Genomic DNA, 25,382 nt, shown 5'->3' on the forward strand with positions numbered 1-25,382 from the left:
ATCACCACTTTTGTTCAGAAATTCTAAAACAACGATGTTTTTTAACACTTCAAAATAACATTTACTAAATGAACCTTACATTTTTCAGTAGGTGTGTAGATTTGAACAAAATTTGGTTTGGTTCTTAACGGGAGCATTTACTGCCTGAAATATCCGATTTTGTTTACCACGCTCGGAGTTATAGTGCTGGCCTGATGGGTCGCCTATTTACACCGTTTCAACGGCACATGGACGGTTAGACCGAGAATTCTCGTCGTGAAATTAAAATTCCACTGGAGCTCCAAGCGGTTGTGTACACGCAGCCTTACAACACGGTTTACAGCTCTTCAAGTCACGGTAAAATGTAATTTACATGATAGCTAATTTAGATATACCTATGGTGTGAGTGGTTGCGTTTCTATAGGAGTCCGCTGTCTTGGTTTGTATAGAAATGGATATTAAGTGACACATACACGCAAAACGGTGGAAATAGGGGGAGTTCCGATATAGCTATAACTCAGAACTTTGGTTACCTTTACCCAGTCTATTGTGCCAATTTAACTAACATTGTGTTGATATAACCCAGTGTTTTGGGTTAGAATCATACCCAATCTGCTGGGTTTAATAATGTACCCAGACCACTGGGTTAGGATAACTCAATGTGGTGTTGGTCCAATAGTTAACCAGCGGCTGGGAAAAAACATCCTGGTATTGGGCTCCCGGAGCTCCTGCTGTTGGGCAGGACTAAGTCCCTCACCAAAGTGGACTGGGGGTTCATCAGCGTGGGCGCAGGCCGTCAGTAGAGGAACAGGCTCAATCCATAGTTTGAGTAAGTTGATGTGGTCTGTCTGGACCGGATGACGACGCCTGGTTGCTGGACTCGGTAGTTGACAAGTTCTACAAGTTCCACCATGGTGTTGGGACCCTGCCAGGTAGGGAGGAACTTACAGGATGCGGAGGGGATCAGGACCAGTACACGTTCGCCTACCTGGAATGCCCGGGTTGTGCGGGACGATTGAAGGTCTGCTGTTGGGCATGCTGGGCCTCCTCCATGTGGGAACGTACGAGTGGCATTACCCTTTCAATCCGGTCTTGCATCTGCTGGACATGCTCAATGATGGTACGGAAGGGTGATGGCTGCTGCTCCCAGGCCTCTCAGGCCACACCTAGAAGGCCTCTAGGCTGCCGTCCATACTGCAATTCAAAAGGGCTAAAGCCAGTCGATGCTTGGGGGACTTCACAGATAGCAAAGAGAACATAGGGGAAGAGAAGGTCCCAGTTGCGCCCATCCTCATCCACCACTCATTGGAGCATTCTCTTCAATGTTTGGTTTAAGCTTTCCACAAGTGCATCTGTCTGGGGTTGGCGGATACAGGTGTGGAGGTGATGGACCTCCAGAAGAGTACACAGAGCTTTGGTCAACTGTGACATGAATGGGGTACCTTGGTCAGTGAGGATGTCCTTTGGTATTCTGGCCAGGCTTAAGAGCATGAGGAGCTCCCAAGCAATGTTACTGGAAGTTACCACAGCCTCAGGATACCGTGTTGCATAGTCCACAATGACCAGGATATATTTGTGACCACAACCAGATCTTGGGAAGGGGCCCACCAGGTCCATTCCAATACGCTCGAAAGGTACATCAATGATGGGAAGAGGAATGAGCGGACTTGGAGGAGGCATGCGAGGTAAGGTGCGCTGACAAGTGGGGCACCATTGGCAGAAATTCCTCACCTCAGCTGTCATCCCAGGCTAGTGGAACCAATCCCTAATTCGGGTTTCTGTATTCTGGGCTCTCAGATGGCCAGCAATCGGATGGGTATGGGGTCATGGTCGTGACAACAATCTGCGTGCGGGGAACAACCAGCAGAGCCAGCCAGCCATGTCTTGTTGTAGCCTAGCTTCTTGGCCATGTGCTTGTGTTGACAAACTCAATGGCAGACAGGACTTCACTGACCAGGTCCTCTAAAGGTTGCTGAAGAGACCCTTGATGGCGTGTACCCGGCATGGAAGATTCAAGGGCCATTTCGCCACATTGTTGTATATCAGTGGTTCTCAAACTTTTCACAATGAGAACCACCTCAGAAAACAATTGGCTTTCCAAGTACCATCATTATTACCGGCATTAAAATACAGTAGCGTTGGCCAATGTCACTACATATTTTACATTGTACATACTGTTTTGTGTCTGTTTTTGTTTTTTCAAGAGAGACAAATGATAGTTTAAATTTAACTTCAGTGATCATGTGGTTAAGGTTTTAATATATTTTGATATCATTTGAAGTGATTATTTCATCTTTATGAATGAAACATCCTGGACACTCCCGGAGTACCAGAGAGTCCGTACAACAGTTTGACAACCACTGATGTGATTAAAAATACCCTCTATGGTACTGTGTTGCCTGTGGGCAACATAGTCTATTTTGCCTTGTTGAAATAAAATGAGACATCCCTTAAAGAAGTAAATACCTCTTTAAGAACTAGACAACTCAATACTAACCAATGAAAATGCAAAATAGTGGTCGCATGCACCACAGACGGCTATGCACACGTTTGGCTGGGTATCATATTTACTCCCTAGAAAAGTGTGAATTTCACTAATTTCCCTCAAGTTTACATTCTTCAAATTTACAACCTTCATTGATAAGTAAAGATGTATTTTCCATCATTTTTATGTCTATAAAATAATGTATATTTTAGAAAATAGCAAAAATCTGCATGTTGCCCACAGGCAACATTGTACTGTTATGGAATCAGAATAGGCCATACATGATATTATTTAAGGAATGTAGGGGATTTTTTTACTTATTGTAATGATTTTTACTACTTTCAATTTTAATAAACAGTCATTTAAAATAATGTACATGATGATTTGAAGGTATTATGATTTGTTGGTACAATGTTGCCTGTGGGCAACAGGTGAATATGATACGATACTTTGTTTTACTTTTTTGCGAAAAATAAATAATATTATGGGGTAAAAACTACATAATTCTGTTTTCTATGTCTTTGGTTAAATAAAAATATGTTATAAACAAATATGCTTTATTATTTTGTATAAGAAAACATACATAGTTTAATGTTTTCCATTATGGTACAATGTTGCCTACAGGCAATGGTTTTATAAAAATAAAATAAAATATATATTTTTAAAAATCTTCACTAATTTTGTTTAAGTGACTGTTTTTAAGCAGGAAAAACATTACAAAAATGTTTTCCCCATTCAGATCATAATGCATACCATAGAGGGTTAAAAGAATATCATGATTTCATGTATTTCTTTCCCTACCAGAAGTACAATTACAAATGAATTAAAATCTAGAGAAAGTTTGAAACTGAAATGTTGAAAAACTGGAAAAAAAACAAACATTGGTGATAAACTGAGGAATTATGCACTATGCATCAACAACTGAGTGAACAGAATTATATGGATACAATTTCTGAATTTAACATTTACTTGGGGCAAATATGTGATTAATTGGGGATATTTGATGTTTCAGCCAGGATTGATCTTATTGTTAGTTTGCTGTAACCAAATCAAATGAAATAGCAATAGTTTAGTAAAGTTTTTGTAAATACACAATACAGATTGCAAATATTTTTTTAATGAGTTAATTGTGAAGTTAAAAGAGAATTCACTCTAAATACCCTTGATTACCCTTGATGTAAATATAGTTCACTAATGTTGATTATCAATAATAACTAAAGTGATATTGTATTATAAACATATATAATACAGAATATTGTATTTAACTAATTCATTAATTAATTCTCCTTACAGAGCTGTTGTTAGTATATGTTAATGGTTACTGTTATGATTCTGGTCTTTTTTTATTTAGGTCATATGACTTTATTTTAAACTTTTATACTTTTAATGTGAATTTAATGCTTATTGATGTCATTGTAAGTCGCTTTGGATAAAAGTGCTAAGAACTATAAACATAAACATAGTATATGACTATGTTTGTGGGAAAAAGTGTTGCATGTGGCAAAAGACAAATGTGCAGGTTCCCATGGCCTCTGATCTAAAATAGCTAAAGTGTAGTTGTGTTTGACAGACAAGGTAGCACAAGACAAAGAAGAGTGTGTTTTATACACAAGGGTTTATTAAAAACCTACTGTTCAAACTAAACAGTAAATTAACAGGAATCCATGATGCGTCTCATGGAGTTGACTCTCATCTGGTTGCTCATGCCCATGTCCCTGAAGTTCCTGTACTCGCCAGGCCTCAGGTACATCATCCTGCCGCTGTAATGGGGCTGGTCGTACATGAGCCAGTGGCCGTCCATCACGTTGCAGGACTGCATGTCGGACATGCGGTAACGATCCTGCATGTTGTCACAGTCCTCCATAACCTCGTGACTCTGTCCACCGAAGTTCTCCCTCTCGTAGATCTTCATTCTGAAGGGTCCTCTGTGCTAGAGGGAGAGATTTCCACAAGACAGCACTGCTTAGTAATCACAACACCAGGACATGGCTGCTTAGTAACCACAAAACTAGGAAATGGCTTCTTAGTAACCACCACACTAGGACATTTCTCCTTCATACAAGGGCGTGAAAAACACCTGACTTTGGAACAGAACCAGGACCAGGAACCAGGAACAGAGCCTGGAACTGACACAGAACATGTAATGTTCCGTTTTGTATCTGTTTCAAAGTTTGCTGCTGGTAACACATTATTTGGATAGTAAATCTACAGAGACATAACAGATTGTTTGTTGAAATTCAAGTTGAGTCTTTCTAAGTAACAACTGAATGCCTTTACCAATCTCAACTCATAACCTTTAACCATGAATTGTGGTTTATGTGTTGTAGTATTGTACTTTCAACATCTTACAATCTGAGCATCTGTAGATAGTTTGTAGATGACCATCCTAAATAAAGTGTGACATATCTTCTTCATAAGGACACATCTAGATCTGCTGGAGTGTTACCATGGGGATCATGCGGCAGGACCTGATGCAGTCGCTCATGCCCATGCGCTGGTAGTCGGAGTACTCGCCCCTTCTCACAAAGTACTGGTTGCCCTGGAAGTTGGAGCGGTCGTAGACCATGAAGCAGCCGCTCTCCACCTTGCAGGAGTTGCAGCGGCTCAGGTAGGAGGTCAGCTCAGGGCAGTCACTGCTGGTTTCATAGGAACGGCCCTGGAAGTTCCTGTCCTCGTAGAAGATGATCTGTGAAACAAGCAAGATGAAACAAGCATGTGACTGACTGTATGGATCCCCTTGCACCACTGCACATGTTCAAGAATTTTGAATGGAGAAATTCATGGTTTACTTTGATAGCAATATCTGTCTAATTTACAGTAGCTGTGATGTGGCACAAAGCACAAGGTTGTGTATGCCACTTACAATAGTCACAAATTCAGTCAGTGGTTAACTGTAGTATTAGTAGTAGTAGTAGTAATAGTAGTAATAGTATTATAATAGATGTATATTATGACATATATTCATAGAATAGATAAAAGATAATATCACAAATTTAATGCATTACTATTGCCTGTACAATAATGCATGTACATGTAATTTAAAAATGTGAAAATTAATACACAATTATATTTACAGTACCTTGCCCATGGTCATTGTGCTAAAGTGACGTTGTTAAGGATATATAGAAGAGTGAGATCCCTGAATGGCATAGCTCCAGTTCTGGGTTCTGGCTTTTATACCTGGAATGATATCCAAAGAATCTGCAGGCCTATTGTGTAAAGCCCTTAGCTGGCAACTGACTTCTACTACACAACGCCTCACAAAAGCAGCCACGTAAAAAGCCTTTTCACCCTCCATTGTATAGGGCCACGGCTCCATATTGTTTGCCATGAATAGCCATGGGAGGGAATACTCCTGATTGTACGTGGACTGTACAGCACAATATGGACAGGCATCAAAGTGTGTGTGTGTGTGTTGGGGGCGGAGGGTGGTTGGGGGGGGGGGGGGGGGGGGGCAGTTTAGGCAGCTATTAGGATGAACGGTGGTGTTTGCATGAACCGGTTTTATATCTCCCTTTTTTTTTATGCAAATGCAAATGTAGTCATTAAAGAAAGTTAACCCTTGTTCATGTTTGCTGTACTACAGATAGGGTACTGTTAAAAATAAGTGAATGTGTCCCTTTAAGAAAAAATACCCCCTCCAAAACAGAAATAAAACAGAAATATTTTGCTTGATATATCCCCTGACAAATATATGAGTAAAACACATATATGATCTGTATTTACTATATAATATAAAAGAACAGTCTCATAAATGAATAAACATAATTAATAAAGACATTTATTGATTCTGCTTTGCAAATTATCACGTTTCATTATATTAAAAGTAATGCAGTAATGTGTTTAATGACTTAATGACTGGTTCTATTCTATAAAAGTATGTTGGCCTTAGGGATTCACTTAGAAGATTGTGCACAAACGGATAACATGATCGCAAACCAATACCACAGCTTTCATGAAAAGAAGGCCATTGTTAATACAAATGACTTCCGGAGGCTTATGATAACACATGCCCTTTTCACAAAAACAGGTCTTTGTTTTTGGAGTTCAGTGAGATAGCAAGCATAGTGTACTATCTTGTTGTTGTTGTTAAAGTCCACCCGTTTGTCAAGGAAGAATCGCCATGCCAACATTTCCTTCTGCTCATTTCCCTTTGAGTTACAAAGATATGAAGATTTCTTGTGAAATCAGACATCAAACACTTATTGACAGTTGTTGACATATGTAAGACAGTTGTTGACATTTGTAAATGCATGTCAATCTGCAAATATATAGTGGCCAGAATTAAATTTAAATCTCTCACTTTGGCCTATGACACTAATTGGATCTGCTCCCTGTTATCGTAATTCAATGATCAAGATATATATCCTCAACCGCTCCCCTGCGGTCGTCTGATGAGCGTCTGTTGTGTCGACCAGCCATAAACACTAGGTCAAGACTCTTTTCCTCAGTGGTTCTTTGTTGGTGGAATGAGTTGCCCAGTGCCTTTCTTATGTGTTATGGTTTGTATATTATAGTATTTATTTATTTTTATTAGGCTATTGATTGAATTGACATTGTGGTCTATTATTGCTATTCTCCTTAATGTAGTCTAACCAACTTTTTAAATTGTTTACTGTTAAATTTAACTTTGTATTTGTTGTTATGTGTATGTCGCTTTGGACAAAAGGGTCTGCTAAATACCATAACCATAAATATGTAAAAGCTTGGATTCACAGCATTACGTTTGAGGTAAATAACAAAAACATTTGTTGGAAATCATGTATTTATTTTAGCCTCAAACCCCAAATAGAAAATAATGTGCAAACAAAAAAGCGTTGGGCATACATACATCTGACAACATGCATACTATAAGGACCTTTCTGTGTACCTAAAAGTATCTTCCGTAAAGAAGAAATGAACCATTTTGCACATGCTATACATGTGTATGTGTAGGTGTTATGGGTGTGTTTTTATGTATGTGGTCTACAGTCAGGATAAAGCTATACGAGCAGAGAATAAATCTTAAAATTATAAACTCTATCTGACTACATGTTGCAGTTAACTCAAGGTGTGTGCAGTGCTCGAACTACATGATTCAGATAACAATCCTGTCTTTGATGATTGCATCCATAGGTGTCCTTGAGATATGTTGCGGTGAATGCACACTACCACTAGAGAGCAGATATCTGGGATGGCACAACAGGCAAAGAGCAGGCTATACATCAGTCCACCAAGCACTGAATGTAGCCATCCATAAAATGTATACACTGTACTTTTGACGCATAATACATTTACTGAATACACAGTTATACAATAAGGTATTTATATACATTCATAACTTATATTTAAAGTATTTGCAGCAAATATTTCGGTGCAAACTGGATCTCAGATTTTGGAATAGAATAGTTTCCTTATAAGGACTATTTGCTATATTTTATGTTTTGTCACGGAAAAACAGGTTTTTATCTGTTACATATGCAGACAGTAAAGGGCCTTCATCTCATAAACATCTTCACATTGTTTATGTCAAATAAACATCCATGCTATTTAAATATTTATGAAAATATTGAGATAAATTATTGAAATGAATTATGATGCATAAGTAACACATCATGATGTTAATAACTTGTGCACATCTGTAGTCTGTTGTGTTCCTTAAGTTAAGTTGTCTTAAATTGACCCCAATCTAATTTCCACTTTGCAGCTTGGTGAGCCTTGCCCACTCTATTTGGTAAAAAGCTTATAGTGTCACATGATTTCCATATAGAACTCCCTCCACCACAATGTACAGTGTGATGGCATGATTCAGCAAGTTTATACAATGTGCCCGCAGAGACCACAGACATCAGTTTAGCTATAAAAGAGGCAAGTGGCAACATCACCATTGCTGCACAACTTGGGAATACACCACCACCACCACCATGTCCACTGGCAGGGTAAGGCAGGGGATGAGGATTTACCAGGGACTTGTTTTATGTCTCTAGGTTTGTTCCAGAGGGTTTAGGCCTTTGATTCTGTTATTCCCCTTGGGACAATCAAATGGCCCAATAAAAATAAGAATAAATAAACATGTATCAAAATGAATGTATTAACATTTAAAATGAATTTAATATATGGAATTGATGATATTAAATGCCCCTCTTCAAACAGGCATAGAATATTTTAAATTCACAAGTACAGTTATATTAATATTTAGTATTTTACTTAAATTTGGTGAAATATCTTTAAACTTCACAAGCAAAACTTTGTTTCACAGATCATCTTCTACGAGGACAGGAACTTCCAGGGCCGGTCCTATGAGACCAGCAGTGACTGCCCTGAGCTGACCTCCTACCTGAGCCGCTGCAACTCCTGCAAGGTGGAGAGCGGCTGCTTCATGGTCTACGAGCGCCCCAACTTCCAGGGCCACCAGATGATGGTGCGCAGGGGCGAGTATCCTGACAACCAGTATCTCATGGGCATGAGCATGAGCGACTGCATCAGATCCTGCCGCAACATCCCCATGGTACGTAGGGGGACAAAGATGGCTTCTCTAATGTCCTGTCCTCTCTTTTCTGCTCTTTGTTTCCCTGACGTGTCCTGACTTCTATTTTTCTCTCAGTCTGGTTTCATCACTATTGAAAAGAAATTGGAATTTATGTAATTACCTTATTTACGCAATTGAATTCACAGGGCATCGGGCTAGGTCCTCATAAGATGTATAATATCAGGATATGTGTAAAGAAACAATAGTATTTCTTCAGTGATCATGTCAATGAACCATGGTTAGATATTGAAATTACTTTGTTACTGTGCCATCACAGCATCGTGGACCCTTCAGGATGAGGATGTATGAGAAGGAGAACTTCGGTGGACAGATGCACGAGCTGATGGACGACTGTGAGTCCGTCCAGGACCGTTTCCGCATGTCCGACATGAGGTCCTGCCACGTGATGGACGGGCACTGGCTCATGCACGAGCAGCCCCACTACCGTGGCAGGATGATGTACCTGAGGCCCGGCGAGTACAGGAACTTGGGCAGGGACATGGGCATGAGCAACCAGATGAGAATCAGCTCCATGAGACGCATCATGGATTCCTGTTAGGCGATAAGAACCGCCAATAAAAGTCTATTTTAACTCATATCTGCTTGTTGTTCTTATGATTTCATATGGTTTCATTTAAGCAGGCATAATGTTGGCTTTTTGACGCTCAGGGTAATCTGATGGTTCAATAAACAAGGCAACAAATATCATTCATGCAGAATTATTATAGCGAACACATGTTTAAGGTCCTAGGTTTCTATCAGGCCTTCTACCAGGCCTTCTATCAGACCAAAAAAAATACATGAAAAAAATTTGACAACTAGAAATGCAATGGAAGGGTGAAAGCACAGTGCATTCACCATTTCCAGAAGCACATCAATATTATATCAGAGGTTTATATGTTGTGCTTCTGATTCACATCATTCATATCATTCTGCAAGAAATCCATTCCATTATATTGATTGATTGATTTATTATATCATAGAAGCCCACCTGAAACCTTTACATTTGTTTTTATTTTTTCCCAAAGGAAGCCACAAAATGGTAGACTGGGAATACCCATACGAACCTTTGGTAAATTTGAGATTTGCTCTGCAGGTCCGCCTGGCCAAGAGGCTATTAAAGCCCATTTCCGTCAATGTCCCTAAAACACGAGCATGCAAATACTATTGCTACAGTAGTCCAGCATTGACGTAGCCTGACGAGCCAGACCCACATTAAAATGTAGGGTCTGGGCACTCACCGTTCGCAGTGCTCAGTCCAAGGGGCGGGATAATCGGTTGTCTTTCAAATTCCCTCTGCACACAATAGGACAGCGCTATGAGTCCCATGCGTTTCCCACCAGCGGAGCTAGTTGGCTAGTTTAAACTTTTGCCAACATAATAAAAGCTTAACTCGTGTCACACTGTTCGCCAACAGCAACATCTTATTTGTTTTCAAGTAGCAGGGAATTCAAGCCAAACCGTTGCAACTCTGCCATCAATCATTATGTTAAGCCTGCCTAACGACTCTATACACGGTTTGATTGGCCTGATAGAAGTTTAATTTTTCAAGCTCACAAGCCAACGGAGAGTTGCTAGACTAGCCCTGGCAGCAAATGTAATTTGCTTGATGTTATGTTGCATATATTTTGCATGATTTTATGAAAATACAATGTATTGCGACATCAGATGCAAGTCAAATTTGTAGTTTCTTATGTCTCATTCCATCGAACTACAGATCTGCTACCCGATTTGGCAAACTTACGTAGTGCGGTTATAGCCGAGAGGGCCCTGAAGCGAATGCAGAAGCGCCGTTCACCCTGTTACGGGTTGATGAACCACTGAAACGATTTTGGAAACATTCTTATAAGGTACAAAAAACCTCTTTGGTGTTGCTTTAAAACCTTTGTTTTGGCAAGTAACCTTATAACAAGTAGGTTGAGGTCAATAGTTGTTTTTGAAAAATAAATCCCAGTTAGTGCATTTCTCAAAACAATTAGTGCAAACTGCAAAACCTAGTGGATATCCTGAAAAAGCATGTCACTTGCTCAAAATGTATAGTCCATTCCTCAAAAGCAAGTATTCATGTCAATGAAACTGCCAGTGTCATCAAAATGAGAAGTCTTGACACCATCGTTTATGGCGTTAAGATGGCTTTGTCATGTTTTCATTATGACAGTTTATTCTCACAGTGTTTTCCCAATGCAAAAAAAGGTCAGAACTTGGTGACACTACCTGAACATGCTCAAGACAGCACTATACACTACTTGTGCAGCCATTTGAAAACTACAGTAAAGGTACACATTGCTGTAGTTAGGGGAGTAAGTGAGTACAAGACACTGAATATGTACGTTTCAAATTTTTACTGTATATGCTCTTTGCAATTCTACAGCATTGTGACAGAATTTGATAACTAGTTCAACAATTTTGTATGTAATGACTCGCAATGAAGCAATGAAATGAAGACTATTCGTTTTATTGGGAACGATTCAGCATCCATAAATATAGTTCATTTTGACTGACCCACATAAGTAAATGATAATGTGGTAACACTTTACTTGACGTATCGACATAGAGTGACATGACACTGTCGTGAACACATGACACTGTCATGACACATGAAACCTAACCCTAATCCTCTAACTCTAATCCTAACCCCAACCCTAACCCTAATCCTAATCCTAAAACTTGTTATGACAAAAACTGAATGTCACTTAATAGAGTACCGAAGCCATGACGTAGCGTTGCCAAGGCAGCAATTTCACTGGATCTAAAAAAATCAATCTAACCATTGAAATCACCATTAGCGGTGGCTTTCTTAATCTATTTCAATAATTTTACAACGTTTCTAAGATGTTAGTATATTTTTTTACACTGTAGGAATCACATACTACAACATATAGGCCTATTCATACCAACACGATCAAATTCGTGACTACAGAGTTTTATTTTAGCATGGGTTTCCTGCGTAAAAGAGACCTGCATGTAACTTCGCAGCATGTGGTTAAAATCCTTAAATTCACTGACCTATTTTGGCTTTATTTTTTAGGCAAAAAACGTCACTCTTAACAGCCGCCAGTCTTTGAGAAGACGTGAAAATAGCTTATCCACTGGAATTTTGTTTCTTTATGTGGGTAAGCTGCTGCCTACCAGGTAAAGTACGTTTAAATGGCTATAGCCTACATTTAAAACAATTTATTAGCTAGAAATGATGCCACATGTCTACATTCAATGCTATTTCAGCCACTTCGAAAGTGTGTTTAGATCCAGTGATTCTGCCGTCATGGAAATGCTACGTCAGACTTCGGTACTCAGAAGTGTTATGTCATAAACGTTTATGACTTGTTTATGACATGTTCATGACAGTGTCATGTCACTCTTTTGTCAACACTCTTTTGTCAATGTTATAAAACAGCAGAGAATTGTATGAAAGCAACTGATACATGTCCAAAAGAATTTGCAATTTGTTCAGAGGAAGGGGAAATTGCTACTATGATGTGTACAAATTACTAAATGTTGTGGAGGTTGAACCAATAGTTATGAGAATTTTCATTCTGATCTGAGAAAAGCACCAAAGCGACTGAGAAAAACTGTAGGCCTATTGTAAATTGTAGGTTACACCTTAGAGTTGGGAATTTGATTGCAAGAGACTGGACAAGATTCACATTTCTAAATGTTGTGGGGGGGTGAGACTATTCAACAGAGACCCATTATAATACATTTTGATCAACATGACAAGCAATTGATAATGTAGGAAACAGCAGAGAATTGTACATAATCATTTGCATGGATGTACCAAAACATTTGCAACTTGTTCAAAGAAATGAGAAACTGCTTTTTTGATGTGCACAAGTGACACAATGATGTGAAGATTAAACAGGTAGTTTTAAGAATTTCAATTCCGAGCTGAGAAATGTACCAAAAGCGACTGAGAAAAACTGTAATATGACATTGTACCTCTCTGTTTTATATTACAATAACAACAGTAAAAAGATGAAAGCAGTCAGGTATTGATTGAAACTAGTGATTTTATTTTATTCAGACACAAGGCCATGCTCTAGCAGGAGTCCATGATGCGTCTCATGGAGCTGACCCTGTTCATGCTGCTCATGCCCATGTCTCTCCAGCTGCGGTACTCGCCGGGCCTCAGGTACATCATCTTGCCACGGTAGTGGGGCTGCTCGTACATGAGCCAGTGGCCGTCCAGCACGTTGCAGGACTGCATGTCGGACATGCGGTAGCGCTCCTGGATGGACTCACAGTCTTCCATCAGCTCGTGCATCTGCCCGCCGAAGTTTTCCCTCTCGTACATCCTCATCCTGTAAGAACCTCTGTGCTGCATTGGGAGAAGGGGAAAGAGAAGGAGACGTGAGACTCTGAACTGCTTTAATCGTGTTCTGGCCTGTGTAACCCATTGCACTTCAGTCACCCTTAATTCTCATTCATTATAATCAATAAATGACACACAACATTTTGTCTCTTTCTCTGTCTCTACAGTTTTCAATAGATAGATAGATAGATAGATAGATAGATAGATAGATAGATAGATAGATACACAGATAGATAAATACAGATAGGCTAATAAATACAGAAATACAGATAGATAGTTAGATTGATAGATAGATAGATATATAGATAGATAGATAGATTGATAGATTGATAGATAGATTGATAGATTGATTTATATATTGATAAATAGATTAATACATAGATAGATAGATAGATAGATAGATTGATACATAGATTGATAGATAGATTGATAGATAGATAGATAGATAGAATTGTTCAATTATATCATCAGAAGTAACTCAGGTGTGACCGAACCTGTGGAATGAGGCGACAGGATTTGATGGAGTCGCTCATGCCCATGCGCTGGTAGTCGGAGTACTCGCCCCTCCTAACAAAGTACTGCTGGCCCATGAAGTTAGGATGGTCGTACACCATGAAGCAGCCGCTCTCCACCTTGCAGGAGTTGCAGCGGCTCAGGTAGGGAGAAAGCTCGGGGCAGTCACTGCTGCACTCGTAGGAGCGCCCCTGGAAGTTCCTGTCCTCGTAGAAGATGATCTGAAAGCAATCATGTACGATGGGTGTTTAGCACATTACAGTAAAGGCATTACTACACAGCTGTATTAACTGTTTTAGCCTTTACTTCAGAAGCTTTAACTTTCTCGAACGTATGATGCCTTTAATTAAAAAAAGCATAGATACTATTTTGTAATTGCAAATATACTCAACAGCAAGTTATATCTGTTTAATGTAAATAAAGCACAAAGCTGTCTTTCATATAACTGAGAGGACAAAATGTGAGAAAAAAAAAAAAATGTTAACACACAATAAGGTAAAATTGTATCTCTGCAAGAACCCTTTTATCTGTCAATAGCAAACTAAAGCCAACAAATCATTTCAATCCCCCATGGCCGTGAAAGATTAACAACTGTAAATAAATGTCAAAGCAATAGACACAACGTTGAGTGCATTTGCCTCTGACATACCTTGCCCATGTTTGATGCTGGCTCTGGGATGTTGTCCAACGAGCTGTCGTCCACTGTCTGCTTTTATACTTAATAGGCTTTGCTGTGCCTTTTTGTCATTCAAATCTCTGAACTTGATGAATAAGCAAGATGCTCTTTACTGTTAATTTGGTTCTGTATCACAGTCCATAGAAACACACAGAGGTTTGGACGCCATCCATCAGGAGGCCTGACGCTCACAGCTCCCACTGCCATGACACAAGTTGAACTACTGCCCTGTGGTCATCCAGAACAGAACAGAATGGATACAGTTATCATGTATGGGACGGGCCATTACTGGACATTTCCAAGAATTTCTCTTATACATGCGGTACATTTTATTCCATAATAAAATTTAAATAAGCATCCTCGGCAAGATATATTCTTTATATATTCTTTTCTTCCAGTCTTTGATTAAGAGTATATGACGTTCTGCATGAGTTTAGTCAACTGAAGGAGTTTAGTGCACTTTAATTGAAAGGTGTTAGTCCATATGGAGGCCCAGAGGTCAATGGGGTGACGGTAAAGTAGAAACTTCCCCACAATGAATGACTTTTATTGAGTGCTTTTAGAAATTACTTCTCAATCAGTGGTGCTGCGATGGAAACAATGTGTCTGTTGCCATGACAGCCGATTTATGTATGGGGCGGATAAACAATTGTTCAGGGTGACAGACAAGGTCACCAGGTCATGTTTGGAGTTGGCTTCCATGACTCAGGCCAAACCAGGTGATTTGTTTGGGTTCTCACCAGAGAGAGAGAGAGAGACTGTGAGAGGCAGAGAGCCACTGTCATTTGAGTCCAAGCAGACACCCACTGCTCTCTTTGTCATACAGTACAGTCATGTAAACATTATGCAACTGGCACAATAACTTAACCCAAATGGATGCTGTGTTTTGCATTTTGTTTAAAATAATTATATAGTGAAGATTAACCACTTGATGTAGATGTTATACTGTTTAAATACACACTATACCAACATAGTCTTCCTATTACAAAAAAGTGTATGAGCAATGTTGATTTGTATTACAGGCTTATATGTGTGTATACCAAACATCTACCACCTCATATTGAAATTGACAGGGAGCTAAAAAGAGTGAACAACCATACAAATGTGTACAGAAGCATAACTTGTTTCACCTTATCCTGCGTCATCTCTCTTAAGCCCTCCTCATATAGCACATAGGCACCAACATGAGAGACGCATGCTGTGCTTTCAACATTAGATAACATCAGATTCCATTGTTTTCAATACAACCCTGCACACCATCACCAAATCCTTTTGGCGCCGTGGTATATAGGATTCCGTTCTTTTCTTTTTTAGTCAGTGTCCCTCAGAAAATCCATTGTTTATCGAATGATTGAAAATTAAAGATTTCAGTGTGTTGGGCTACCGCCCCTTCTGGTGCCCCCATGATTGAAATAAACCCTCAAAGCCCTCAAAAATTTCTTGAAATTTTCAAAAATACGGCAGTTTTTCATAGATCTCTGTTTCTCAAGGTCACCAAGTACTGTCAGTACGAGAACCCCCCCCCCCCCCACACACACACACACACACACAAAACAATTGGTAAAGCAGCCAGGCAGCTACAGCGCTGGGGCCATGAACATACAGGCTCATGAAGCCTCCAGAGTGTAGCAGTGTAACTGTCTTGAAGCTGTAACTGTTTGCTGCAGCTATTCTAGCTAGGTAAAGATTATTGTTTTCGAATTTTTTATGTACCGACAGTATTCGTGACCTCGAGAATCGGAGATATATGAAGTTTTCTCCTTTAGAAGTAGCTTATAGAGTAACTTGTAGTTTTGCTCACTACATTTTGCCTATCACTGGTCTTAATGAATGCCCTTTTAGTGTTGTAAACATAATGCAACATCCTATAAGGTGCCCCTTAAAATGGTCTATACTTGGCGTTCCCTATGTGTGCCCTTCCATTGGAAACGGGTGCCATTCTGGAGTGGCCTCTATATGCTAAAAAATGCCAGTGTTCCAAAGGGTGCCATTTTCAGTACCGAATGCAGTTGAATGCAGCCCTATACATTATTGTACTACATGTGAGAAAACATAAAGAAGTGCCAAACATAGGTGCTTCTCTAGTGGATAAAAATGTGATGCAGTGAAGTAAAGGGTGTCTCTACTTCTATCGATTTAGGGACATTTCCTAATAGATACCCCTGCAGTGTAAAATATGTGATAAATAGGTGCCTTGGAATAAACGTCATGTTCCCTACAGAGGCAAATCATGAAGTGCCCACTCAGATAGCTCTGCGTCACTATGAAGTGCCCTTGCAATGGAAAGGAACAAATCCCAGTAAAATGAGATACCCTACAGTCAGGGATGGATTACTGAATGGGTCTCAGGGCTCAGGGGCTCTGAGGCCCAAGCCTCTGCGTGAGGTCTCCACCCCTCATATCTAAATAGGGCCCCTCAGTCAAATAACATGGATTCTGTGAGATGTCTTAATTGGGCCCCTCAATCATATACCATGGGTTATGTTATTCACCCCTGATATCTGAATGGGCCCCTCAGTCAAATAACACTGTGCTGTGTGTGATAATGCTGCTTTTTAATCGTCATCATTTTCACAGCAAGATGCCTTAATTCTGTTGATGGCTGTGTCACATTTGTATATCTCAATCTGTCCATTTCTTTCCACAAAAAAGATCATTAAAAGAGTTATTTTTAAAAATTCGTACGTGACCCGAGCTTAGCTGAGTAACCAACTTTATGAGGTGTGCCCTTTTCATATCTGTGCCCAGGGGCACATTGGCTCATTATCTGCCCATGCTTGAAACATCATAACTTTTTGCATGGGGTTGGGACCCCATGTTGTGAGATAGGTGCCCTTTTTGTTTTTTCGCCCCTGCCCTTCAAGAAGTCTGAGCCCGCCACTGGTGAAGAGAGTAAGTCTGTGCACCCTCTGGAGGCGATACATCGAGACAACAGCCTGAGAGGCATGGTGCAAGTCGACACAGACGTGAATACATAGGAACGGAAACACTGCTGGGATACAGATGAAATTTAATACAAGCCAGAAAGTAGAAGAGTTCTAATACATCAAGATAAAAAAAATATTAACTTCCATTCTCTGCATTAATTCAATTGTGTGCCAGGATTGTCTGATACGTGTCTTATATGCTGCAACTTTTGCATTTGCCAGGCTGTATCACAGGCACAGCACTCATGTTGTCTAGCAACTAATGAAACATGACCACATCTTTTCATGCCATCAATAGAGTATTTATTTTTCTCTGATAAACACAATTGATATCTTACAGTATGAATACTTCAACAAAAAAAAGAGACAGCGACAGGATTCAACTATTGAAAATGCAATTCAAATAATACAATAATTTAAGACTGTATATCTCAACAGGAAATGAGAGTGAAAAAATGCTATTGTGTAGATAGATCCTTTCAACTGTTTCTTTATAGTCCTCCACTCCACAAAAGAGATGAAATGGCATTCTAACATTCAAACAAGTTCCAGGTTCATCTTTCTCATCAGTTACTCACACAGGAGGAAACGCTGAACTGTTTGCAAACTAGTATTTGTCATGTTCTTGGCTCAGCGCCCTGGACAGCAACAGAGGGTTTTCCTGATCCACTCAGACTCTGACTCTAACATAGCATGTAGATCTCATCTCACACACCATACTGCATACATCCTCATCTGCACCAGACATTTCCACCAGGGCATTCTGTACAAGCCCATGTATGTGATGAAACACCATAAATATTGAATGATATCAATATAATCAGAAGTAATGCATGTCAAAAAACATGTTAGTGGTTGAGATGTGGGTATGATCCTGGATCAGTGACTGACTGAGAGAGTGTGATGAGAATGGCTGGCAGTGTATATGCCTTTATAGGGCTTTCCTCTGTGCTCTGCCAGTTGTTTAATACAGTGTCATTAAATTGTGACAAAGAGATATCAAACTTGAACAAATCATTTGCTGATATGCAAATCAAGGCAATTTAGTTAACAATTGCTTTCGGCAGTCAGCACATTTTGTTTACAGATAAATACCTTGACAGCTGCAGAGGCTGAGAAGGAGCTCCACCATATCCAAAATGGGAAAAGTAAGTCCTACTTTAACGAGGAGTGGAAAAACAGGGACTTGATACTGTACTCGGTGGTAGATATAGGGAGACTTGGGAACTCAGTCAACTCCATGACTCAATGCCTTCAGATTTTATTACATTACATGTAGTCTCTCTTAAGTCTCTCTAATTCTCTTTCCCCCTCTCTCTCTCTCTCTCTCTCTCTCTCTCTCTCTCTTGTTCTCATCCTCCCCTCCTCTCTCCAGATCACATTCTTTGAGGAGAAGAATTTCCAGGGCCGTTGCTATGACTGCAACAGTGACTGTCCAGACCTGCGCTCCTACTTCTCCCGCTGTAACTCCATCCGTGTGGTCAGCGGCGCCTGGGTCCTCTACGAGCACCCCAACTACAAGGGCTACCAGTACATCCTAAGCCCCGGCGAGTACCCCGACTACCAGCAGTGGATGGGTTTCAACGACAGTGTCAAATCCTGCCGCGTTATCAAAAACGTAAGACGCACACCCATGCTGCATGTCTAAAAAAAAACTGTGAGGGAATTTACTGTCTTACAGGATATAAAGGGGTAAAACGTTAAACCAGCTGGTGTTAATATGATGTATAGGATGTGTTTGGGTTGTTTTGTTTTTGGGCTTTTTTTTTATGTTAGGCCAATTTTGTATGAATTCTTTGCAAGTAGTCTGAATATGCTGTACAGATTCCTACTGGCCCAAACGTCTTAGAAGTCACATGGATTGATTTGTTTGCTGAAGCACAAGTTATATGACTATGAAAACATTAGGGTGAAGGGCAAGGCTCTAGACCTGTGTCAGTGCTGTCATCCATTTACCTTAGATGTATCTATTCCAGTTTTTATGCCAGTATTGTGCCAGTTTAGCCTAATTGCTGGATAGTTGTCCCTATCATTGATGGAATGTCAGTGAAAGCACCATCATGGTCTTTATCCAGCAAAAGCCAGTAGACAATAACCGCAGACAAAAGGGCCATTTTTTGGCAGAGGTTTACTCCGAACTCATCACACATGCCAAGAAACTCTTTAAAGGGGAACACTCGAGAATTTGACAGAGAAAACCATGACAAACCTCTGGCCTAACCAGGTCATCAAAGAGTCAAAATAACGAATTGTCTCGAATAGATAGATAGATAGATAGATAGATAGATAGATAGATAGATAGATAGATACTTTATTGATCCCCAAGGGGAAATTCAAGGTCTATATATTTGCTTTGATGTCTTCATACAGAAACTAACCGTTTAACAGGATTAATCATAATCATTAATTACATCTATAGAAAATACTGTAATATCATGTTCATGCTGATGGACCTTACCCATTGAATGTTGTTTTGTTTTGGTATTTCCACTATCTCTGCATGCACTAACAGGTCTATGGCAATGCTTGGAAGTTGAGGCTCTACGAGCGCCCTGACTTTGCAGGCCAGATGGTGGAGTACTCTGATGACTGTCCGTCAGTGCAAGAGGCCCTCAAGTTCCGCGAAGTCTTCTCCTGCATGGTCACCCATGGAGCCTGGTGCTTTTACGAGCACCCCAACTACAGGGGGCGCCAGTACTTCCTTGAGCGCGGCGAGTACAGGAAGTTCTCCGACTGGGGGGCCCAGTCTCCTGACGTTGGTTCCTTCCGCAGGATCACTGACTTCTAAAACCCCGCCACCTCACCCACCACCTCTGTGCAGATCCATGTTGATCTGATGAGCGAACCCAGTTCTAATACCAATAAAACTCCTGCAAAGCAAAATGTGTCCAGGAATTTGTTAGTAGTAAGTATTAGTATACTATTTTGATCCTGTGAGGGAAATTTGGTCTCTGCATTTATCCCAATCCGTGAATTAGTGAAACACACTCAGCACACAGTGAGGTGAAGCACACACTAATCCCGGCGCAGTGAGCTGGCCTGCAACAACAGCGGCGCTCGGGGAGCAGTGAGGGGTTAGGTGCCTTGCTCAAGGGCACTTCAGCCATGCCTACTGATCGGGGTTCGAACCGCCAACCCTCCAGTTACAAGTCCGAAGTGCTAACCAGTAGGCCATGGCTGCCCCTTGTTATTGCCAAATTAATGTGGTGGCATATAAATGCATTCACCATGATCCGGAAAGGTCAAAAGGGTCCTCTGATCTATGGACTCTGACTATGGTCATGAAATCCTAATAAGAAATATATTGTCAAGATCATGCTATCTATCATATCAATTTTCTGATTAAATGAAATCTCTCAAAATACATAGAAATAAATATGAAAATGAATGAAATAAATAAGTGATATACTTAAATTGACAGTAAAGCAGTGCTCATATTCCTGAACAGTGCAGCACAGACATACACTCCACTGATATCCCTCACTACTGGGACCGCCTGGCTTTAGGCTGAATGGACTGCTACAAATGAGGGTTCTGTATTCAAGAATGACTTTAGCGATGCGAAATGCGGACAGCTCCCCAGCAGTGCATTTGACCACGCAAACTGATACATTACTGTTGACCCAAAGACGTTAAAAGACATTTCTTAAAAAAACAATCTTACATTCAGTTAGTGAAAAGGATGGCGACACTTCAAATAGCATATCCTTTTCAACAATTAATCAACTCTGGTAACAATTTGGTTCAGGGAACACATGTTAACCATCAATTAATAATTTCTGTGTCTGTATTAAGCATCATTGCACATTTATTAGGTCGTTATTGAACAATTTCTTATTCTTGGTAATAAGCAACTAGTTTGTCTTGATCTAACTTTGCTGATATAATATGGATCAAAACGAGAGTTTATAGACTCCTAATACACTCCAATATGTGCACATTAAACCGGGTAAATATAAGTAAGCATAATTATTTATCCGTCACACACACGTCCACATTAAAACGGCATATTTCAACACAGGAAATAATGCTTTTCAAAAATTGCTCTCTGAGGTGCGTACATTTTAAAACTTTGGCTTTGCGTTGAAGTATGTACAGTAAAAAATGCAAAATTTCAGATACGACAATGTGCGGTTGCCGTGATATTTAGAAAATGTAGTGTAACACCACCAACAACAAACTCTTCTACAGTACATGTATGGCATTTCAGTGTTTCAGTGTGGACGCAAAACTTTTGAAAAACAATATGAAAATGTTAATGTGGAGGGAGATTGTTTTCACTTCAAATATGCATATTTATTTCTGCCCAGCTTAAAGTGGACAGGGCCTAAAGTGACAGAATAGTAGCAAAGACAATGTATTAGACAGCTATTAAATGTTTGATGCTGATCAACCGTCTGCTTTCACTTTTGAATGAAGTTCCAGTCCTTGCGTAGTGATATGAAATACCTGAATTAGAAGCACAAACTGCCATTGACAGCGGTCATTATTTTTTTCAGAGGTCCTTTCCTCGGAAATAATGATCGCTAGAACTTTGGGAAATCCCATTCAAGTCAATGGAGCGTTCTACTTGCCTTGTCAAGAGCCGTGTAATAAATGCACATAGGCTATTAGCTAAACTAAAGTGTTATTCTTTCAAAAGTCAAGTGTAACATATGGAGTGTCAATAGCAGATGGATAGATTGACTTTATTCAATACTTTGGAAGACAACATAATAGAGATCTGCTTCTCATGCACATTCTTACAAAGATACACAATAAAGCTAAAAAAGCTTATTTCCACTGTGGTCCTCAATGGGGTAGGGGTAAAGGGTGAGGGGACCAAGTAGAGCATTCAAGATGTTTATGTGTGTGCAAACTATCAACTTCCTGTTACACAGTGGTTGTAATAAGTGTGCTGCCCTACACTTAGTATAGTCACAGCGGTACATGAAAAGGTACAATGATAAAGCTGACTGTAGCACTTATCAAAACTGTGCTTTTTATGTTTTATTACAATTCCCCATACCTTGTTTTCGTCTTCACAGACGGATCACACTCACATCAAATGATTAGCAATACTCAACATTTGTGCATGCATTCTGTGACTCATCACAAAATATTTTTAAAGCATCTTAGCCTGATGTAGTCACTCAATTCAATTCTAGTCAAAATTTGAGTTGGATACTGCTCCATTGGGACTTCATTATGGGGCATGTTTCAACCGATATACTGTAGGGAGGAAAACGCCTCTGCACTCAATTGGATAGCCCTATTTAGAGCAACGACATATGTATCCTGTAGGAAGAACACCCAAACTATCCTTCTTCTGCACAAATTAGCAAGCTTAACAACGTTTTCTGGTTGTTTTTTAAATATTGCGCTGTCAACAGACGCGATAGCGAAATCTAATGTCTAGCTTTGTGACAGGCTTTTTGTTGCAAACAAAATCAACTAAAGCGTGCTCAGGTGACTTGATAGACGAGACACCATTTCTCATCTGTCTATCATTGTACAAAGCCCGTCCAAACAATTTGATTGGTGCAGTCAGTTCGAAACGCTCTGGTTCGGACATAGTTGATCTCAATGGAACAAGTCCAGACTGAAGTTCCCTACCTAAGGATGAAGGGATGAAATTCGGACTGGCTTCCAGGCTAAGAGCATCCATCATGACGCTGGCAAATATCAAAAGACGCTACTATAAAGATGGTTATATTTCTGGCCGGAATTTTGCCCTGGCCAATGTCTATTCCTGAGTCAGACTCTCTCTGTGTGTGTGTGTGTGTGTGTTTCTCAGATGTACTTACTTGCTTGTTGACATAAACCAGAAGTATAAGTATATATACTCTTTTGATCCCGTGAGGGAAATTTGGTCTCTGCATTTATCCCAATCCATGAATTAGCGAAACACACTCAGCACACAGTGAACACACACACACTAATCCCGGCACAGTGAGCTGCCTGCAACAACAGTGGCGCTCGGGGAGCAGTGAGGGGTTAGGTGCCTTGCTCAAGTGCACTTCAGCCGTGCCTACTGGTTGGGGTTCCAGCAACCGGCAACCATCCAGTTACAAGTCCGAAGCGCTAACCAGTAGGCCACGACTGCCCCTAAGAAGTAGAAGAAAGTGCATATATGGGTAGCTGTGCATACACCATATCAAATCAATATATTATATGTTTCATCATGTTGCATTTGCTAATTGCATGTATACGCAAATTCTGGTTCCTCTTGCATGGAGAACCGAATGTACTGGATAACCAAGTGTAATTAAATATCGAATGTACTTTTGCAAGACATTGCAACAGTCTCTGCAAGGGCTAGGCAGAGAGAGCAGCAATAAATTCTGCAGCCTATGAGTGCATCAGTTCATATTTGTGCATGATATGTCTGATCGCTTCAATTCTACCATGAGCAGTTGTTTGATATGTATTTGTTGGGCTCTCATCCAGGAGTTTGTAAAGAGTGGGCACCGGTTCTTCTGCCGACCACAAGCTGGAAATGCGTTTAATATGACTAAATAAATATATTATCTGGAATCGAGCTTGGCGAGATCAGGTCAGCCTCTATACAATGGCCATTAACTTCCACATAAGGCTGAAACAAGCGCCGCACCATTGTGTGGATGTTAATGGGGACTTAATTTAAATGACAATGATTCTACTGGCAATGCATTTTAATCTCCTACATATAAATCTGACAGTTACTTGTAGCATTATTGTGTATGTGAGCCAACATTTTTTATTTTGTGCAAATTAAAATCGGGATCATCAAAGTCAACCAACAAACATGGAGCGTAGGAGGGTAGGTTGGCCACTTTGACTCGGCTGATACTTTGAGTTTGTTCTCTAAGGCCTTGTGTCTAACACCGTGATCCTCTTTCTCTCTCTCTCTCTCTCTCTCTCTCTCTCTCTCTCTCTCTCTCTCTCTCTCTGTCTCCGTAGATCATCTTCTACGAGGACAGGAACTTCCAGGGCCACAGCTATGAGTGTAGCAGCGACTGCCCGGAGCTGAACTCACACTTCAGCCGCTGCAACTCCATCCGGGTGGAGAGCGGGTCCTGGGTGGTATACGAGCGACCCAACTACCAGGGATCCCAGTACGTGCTGACCCGCGGCGAGTACCCCGAGTACCAGCGCTGGAATGGCTTCAACGACACCATCCGCTCCTGCCGCATGATTCGTCACGTAAGTAGGCTTCGGGGTGGGGAGCTGTGCAGTACCAGGGTCTGGGTTTGGGTCTGGGTCTTGGGTGCCAGCCTCCAGGTGTCAGTTGCCCGACTCATGGGTCAGTCACAGCAGTTGGCATATGCCCCTAAAGTCTGATTCAATTCAGGTAAATTGTGAACTCATGTCATATTATTACTAATGACCACTGAATCTAAAGGGTGTAAAGGCCTCTAGTTAAAGACTGTTACTTCCATCTTGTTTGAAATTCACCTGGGAGATCTCATAAATGATTTCCAGCAGGGTAAAGATGAACGCTGTGCTTCATCAGTCTATTTGACATTGACTTGTTGGCATATTTCAGGCAAAAACTCAACAGGAGTCTCCATTGCCTGTTAACAAGTCTCTTTTTGGAATTGACAGAGAGATATGGAATTGTATAAGAGGTGATTTGTGGTTCGAAGCCCTTAACACAACTAGTCCTCACTCAAAGCCTTCTTCTCTCTCATCCTCCTCCTTCTCTTTCATCCTCCTCCTTCTCCTGCTCCCTCTCTTCTCTCCCGCTCCAGAACTACGGCACCTGGCGCATCCGCGTCTACGAGCGCCCCAACTTCCAGGGCCAGATGATGGAGTTCAACGAAGACTGCCCCTCACTGGTTGACCGCTTCCAGCACCTCGAGGTGCACTCCTGCAAGGTGTACGATGGCGCCTGGGTCTTCTACGAGCAGCCCAACTACCACGGACACCAGTGGCTGGTGGAACGTGGAGAGTACCGCAGCTTCACCGAGTGGGGCGCCATGCACCCCAGTGTTGGCTCTCTACGCCGCATTCAGGACTTTTGA

The 25,382-nt window shown here is 40.6% G+C and overlaps 5 protein-coding genes across 10 annotated transcripts; 3 read left to right on the forward strand and 2 right to left on the reverse strand.

Moving 5' to 3' along the window:
* Nucleotides 1–890: 890 nt before the first annotated feature.
* On the forward strand, nucleotides 891–9,531 carry LOC143142435 (gamma-crystallin M3-like). Of its 2 annotated transcripts, none has more exons than XM_076303308.1 (3): nucleotides 891–911; nucleotides 8,703–8,951; nucleotides 9,250–9,531. In XM_076303308.1, exons 1-3 carry the CDS (start codon nucleotides 891–893, stop codon nucleotides 9,529–9,531), a joined length of 552 nt encoding a protein of 183 aa, XP_076159423.1. The 2 variants fall into 2 exon arrangements, with proteins under 2 accessions (XP_076159423.1, XP_076159424.1); XM_076303309.1 differs by lacking the exon at nucleotides 891–911 and adding an exon at nucleotides 8,368–8,382.
* LOC143142436 (gamma-crystallin M3-like) lies at nucleotides 4,116–6,707 on the reverse strand. 2 transcript variants are annotated; one of them, XM_076303310.1, is made up of 3 exons: nucleotides 6,675–6,707; nucleotides 4,911–5,150; nucleotides 4,116–4,394 (listed from the first exon to the last, which is right to left on the reverse strand). In XM_076303310.1, the coding sequence occupies exons 1-3, from the start codon at nucleotides 6,705–6,707 to the stop codon at nucleotides 4,116–4,118; spliced, it is 552 nt and encodes a 183-aa protein (XP_076159425.1). The 2 variants fall into 2 exon arrangements, with proteins under 2 accessions (XP_076159425.1, XP_076159426.1); XM_076303311.1 differs by lacking the exon at nucleotides 6,675–6,707 and adding an exon at nucleotides 5,544–5,558.
* Nucleotides 9,532–13,008: 3,477 nt separating the features above from the next.
* Nucleotides 13,009–18,018, reverse strand: LOC143142437 (gamma-crystallin M3-like). Of its 3 annotated transcripts, none has more exons than XM_076303312.1 (3): nucleotides 17,995–18,018; nucleotides 13,776–14,015; nucleotides 13,009–13,287 (listed from the first exon to the last, which is right to left on the reverse strand). In XM_076303312.1, the coding sequence occupies exons 1-3, from the start codon at nucleotides 18,016–18,018 to the stop codon at nucleotides 13,009–13,011; spliced, it is 543 nt and encodes a 180-aa protein (XP_076159427.1). The 3 variants fall into 3 exon arrangements, with proteins under 3 accessions (XP_076159427.1, XP_076159428.1, XP_076159429.1); XM_076303313.1 differs by lacking the exon at nucleotides 17,995–18,018 and adding an exon at nucleotides 14,663–14,677; XM_076303314.1 differs by lacking the exon at nucleotides 17,995–18,018 and adding an exon at nucleotides 14,444–14,452.
* A 515-nt stretch (nucleotides 18,019–18,533) lies between these two features.
* On the forward strand, nucleotides 18,534–20,185 carry LOC143142443 (gamma-crystallin M2-like). The gene is made up of 3 exons (XM_076303322.1): nucleotides 18,534–18,545; nucleotides 18,773–19,015; nucleotides 19,910–20,185. Exons 1-3 carry the CDS (start codon nucleotides 18,537–18,539, stop codon nucleotides 20,183–20,185), a joined length of 528 nt encoding a protein of 175 aa, XP_076159437.1. The 5' UTR covers nucleotides 18,534–18,536.
* Nucleotides 20,186–22,962: 2,777 nt separating this feature from the next.
* On the forward strand, nucleotides 22,963–25,382 carry LOC143142440 (gamma-crystallin M2-like). 2 transcript variants are annotated; one of them, XM_076303317.1, is made up of 3 exons: nucleotides 22,963–22,983; nucleotides 24,319–24,561; nucleotides 25,110–25,382. In XM_076303317.1, the coding sequence occupies exons 1-3, from the start codon at nucleotides 22,963–22,965 to the stop codon at nucleotides 25,380–25,382; spliced, it is 537 nt and encodes a 178-aa protein (XP_076159432.1). The 2 variants fall into 2 exon arrangements, with proteins under 2 accessions (XP_076159432.1, XP_076159433.1); XM_076303318.1 differs by having other exon boundaries at nucleotides 22,963–22,971.

Source organism: Alosa pseudoharengus, unplaced genomic scaffold (assembly GCF_046254945.1).
Source record: "Alosa pseudoharengus isolate Yale_2024_CS ecotype anadromous, Long Island Sound unplaced genomic scaffold, YU_APseudo_1.1 YU_APseudo_1.1_scf_24, whole genome shotgun sequence".
NCBI lineage: Eukaryota > Metazoa > Chordata > Actinopteri > Clupeiformes > Clupeidae > Alosa > Alosa pseudoharengus.

Excerpts from the sequence above, each read along its gene's own strand:
- LOC143142437 (XM_076303312.1), bottom strand. The coding sequence starts at position 18,018 with ATGACAAATACTAGTTTGCAAACA. Across the intron at positions 14,016-17,994 it reads CAAATACTAGTTTGCAAACA|ATCATCTTCTACGAGGACAG; the intron begins GTTCAGCGTTTC and ends GATTGCTTTCAG. Across the intron at positions 13,288-13,775 it reads CCTGTCGCCTCATTCCACAG|CACAGAGGTTCTTACAGGAT; the intron begins GTTCGGTCACAC and ends CTCCCAATGCAG.
- LOC143142440 (XM_076303317.1), top strand. The coding sequence starts at position 22,963 with ATGGAACAAGTCCAGACTGAA. Across the intron at positions 22,984-24,318 it reads TGGAACAAGTCCAGACTGAA|ATCATCTTCTACGAGGACAG; the intron begins GTTCCCTACCTA and ends CTGTCTCCGTAG. Across the intron at positions 24,562-25,109 it reads CCTGCCGCATGATTCGTCAC|AACTACGGCACCTGGCGCAT; the intron begins GTAAGTAGGCTT and ends CTCCCGCTCCAG.
- LOC143142435 (XM_076303308.1), top strand. The coding sequence starts at position 891 with ATGGTGTTGGGACCCTGCCAG. Across the intron at positions 912-8,702 it reads TGGTGTTGGGACCCTGCCAG|ATCATCTTCTACGAGGACAG; the intron begins GTAGGGAGGAAC and ends TTTGTTTCACAG. Across the intron at positions 8,952-9,249 it reads CCTGCCGCAACATCCCCATG|CATCGTGGACCCTTCAGGAT; the intron begins GTACGTAGGGGG and ends GTGCCATCACAG.
- LOC143142436 (XM_076303310.1), bottom strand. The coding sequence starts at position 6,707 with ATGTCAACAACTGTCTTACATATGTCAACAACT. Across the intron at positions 5,151-6,674 it reads TCTTACATATGTCAACAACT|ATCATCTTCTACGAGGACAG; the intron begins GTCAATAAGTGT and ends CTTGTTTCACAG. Across the intron at positions 4,395-4,910 it reads CCTGCCGCATGATCCCCATG|CACAGAGGACCCTTCAGAAT; the intron begins GTAACACTCCAG and ends CTCTCCCTCTAG.
- LOC143142443 (XM_076303322.1), top strand. Across the intron at positions 19,016-19,909 it reads CCTGCCGCGTTATCAAAAAC|GTCTATGGCAATGCTTGGAA; the intron begins GTAAGACGCACA and ends ATGCACTAACAG.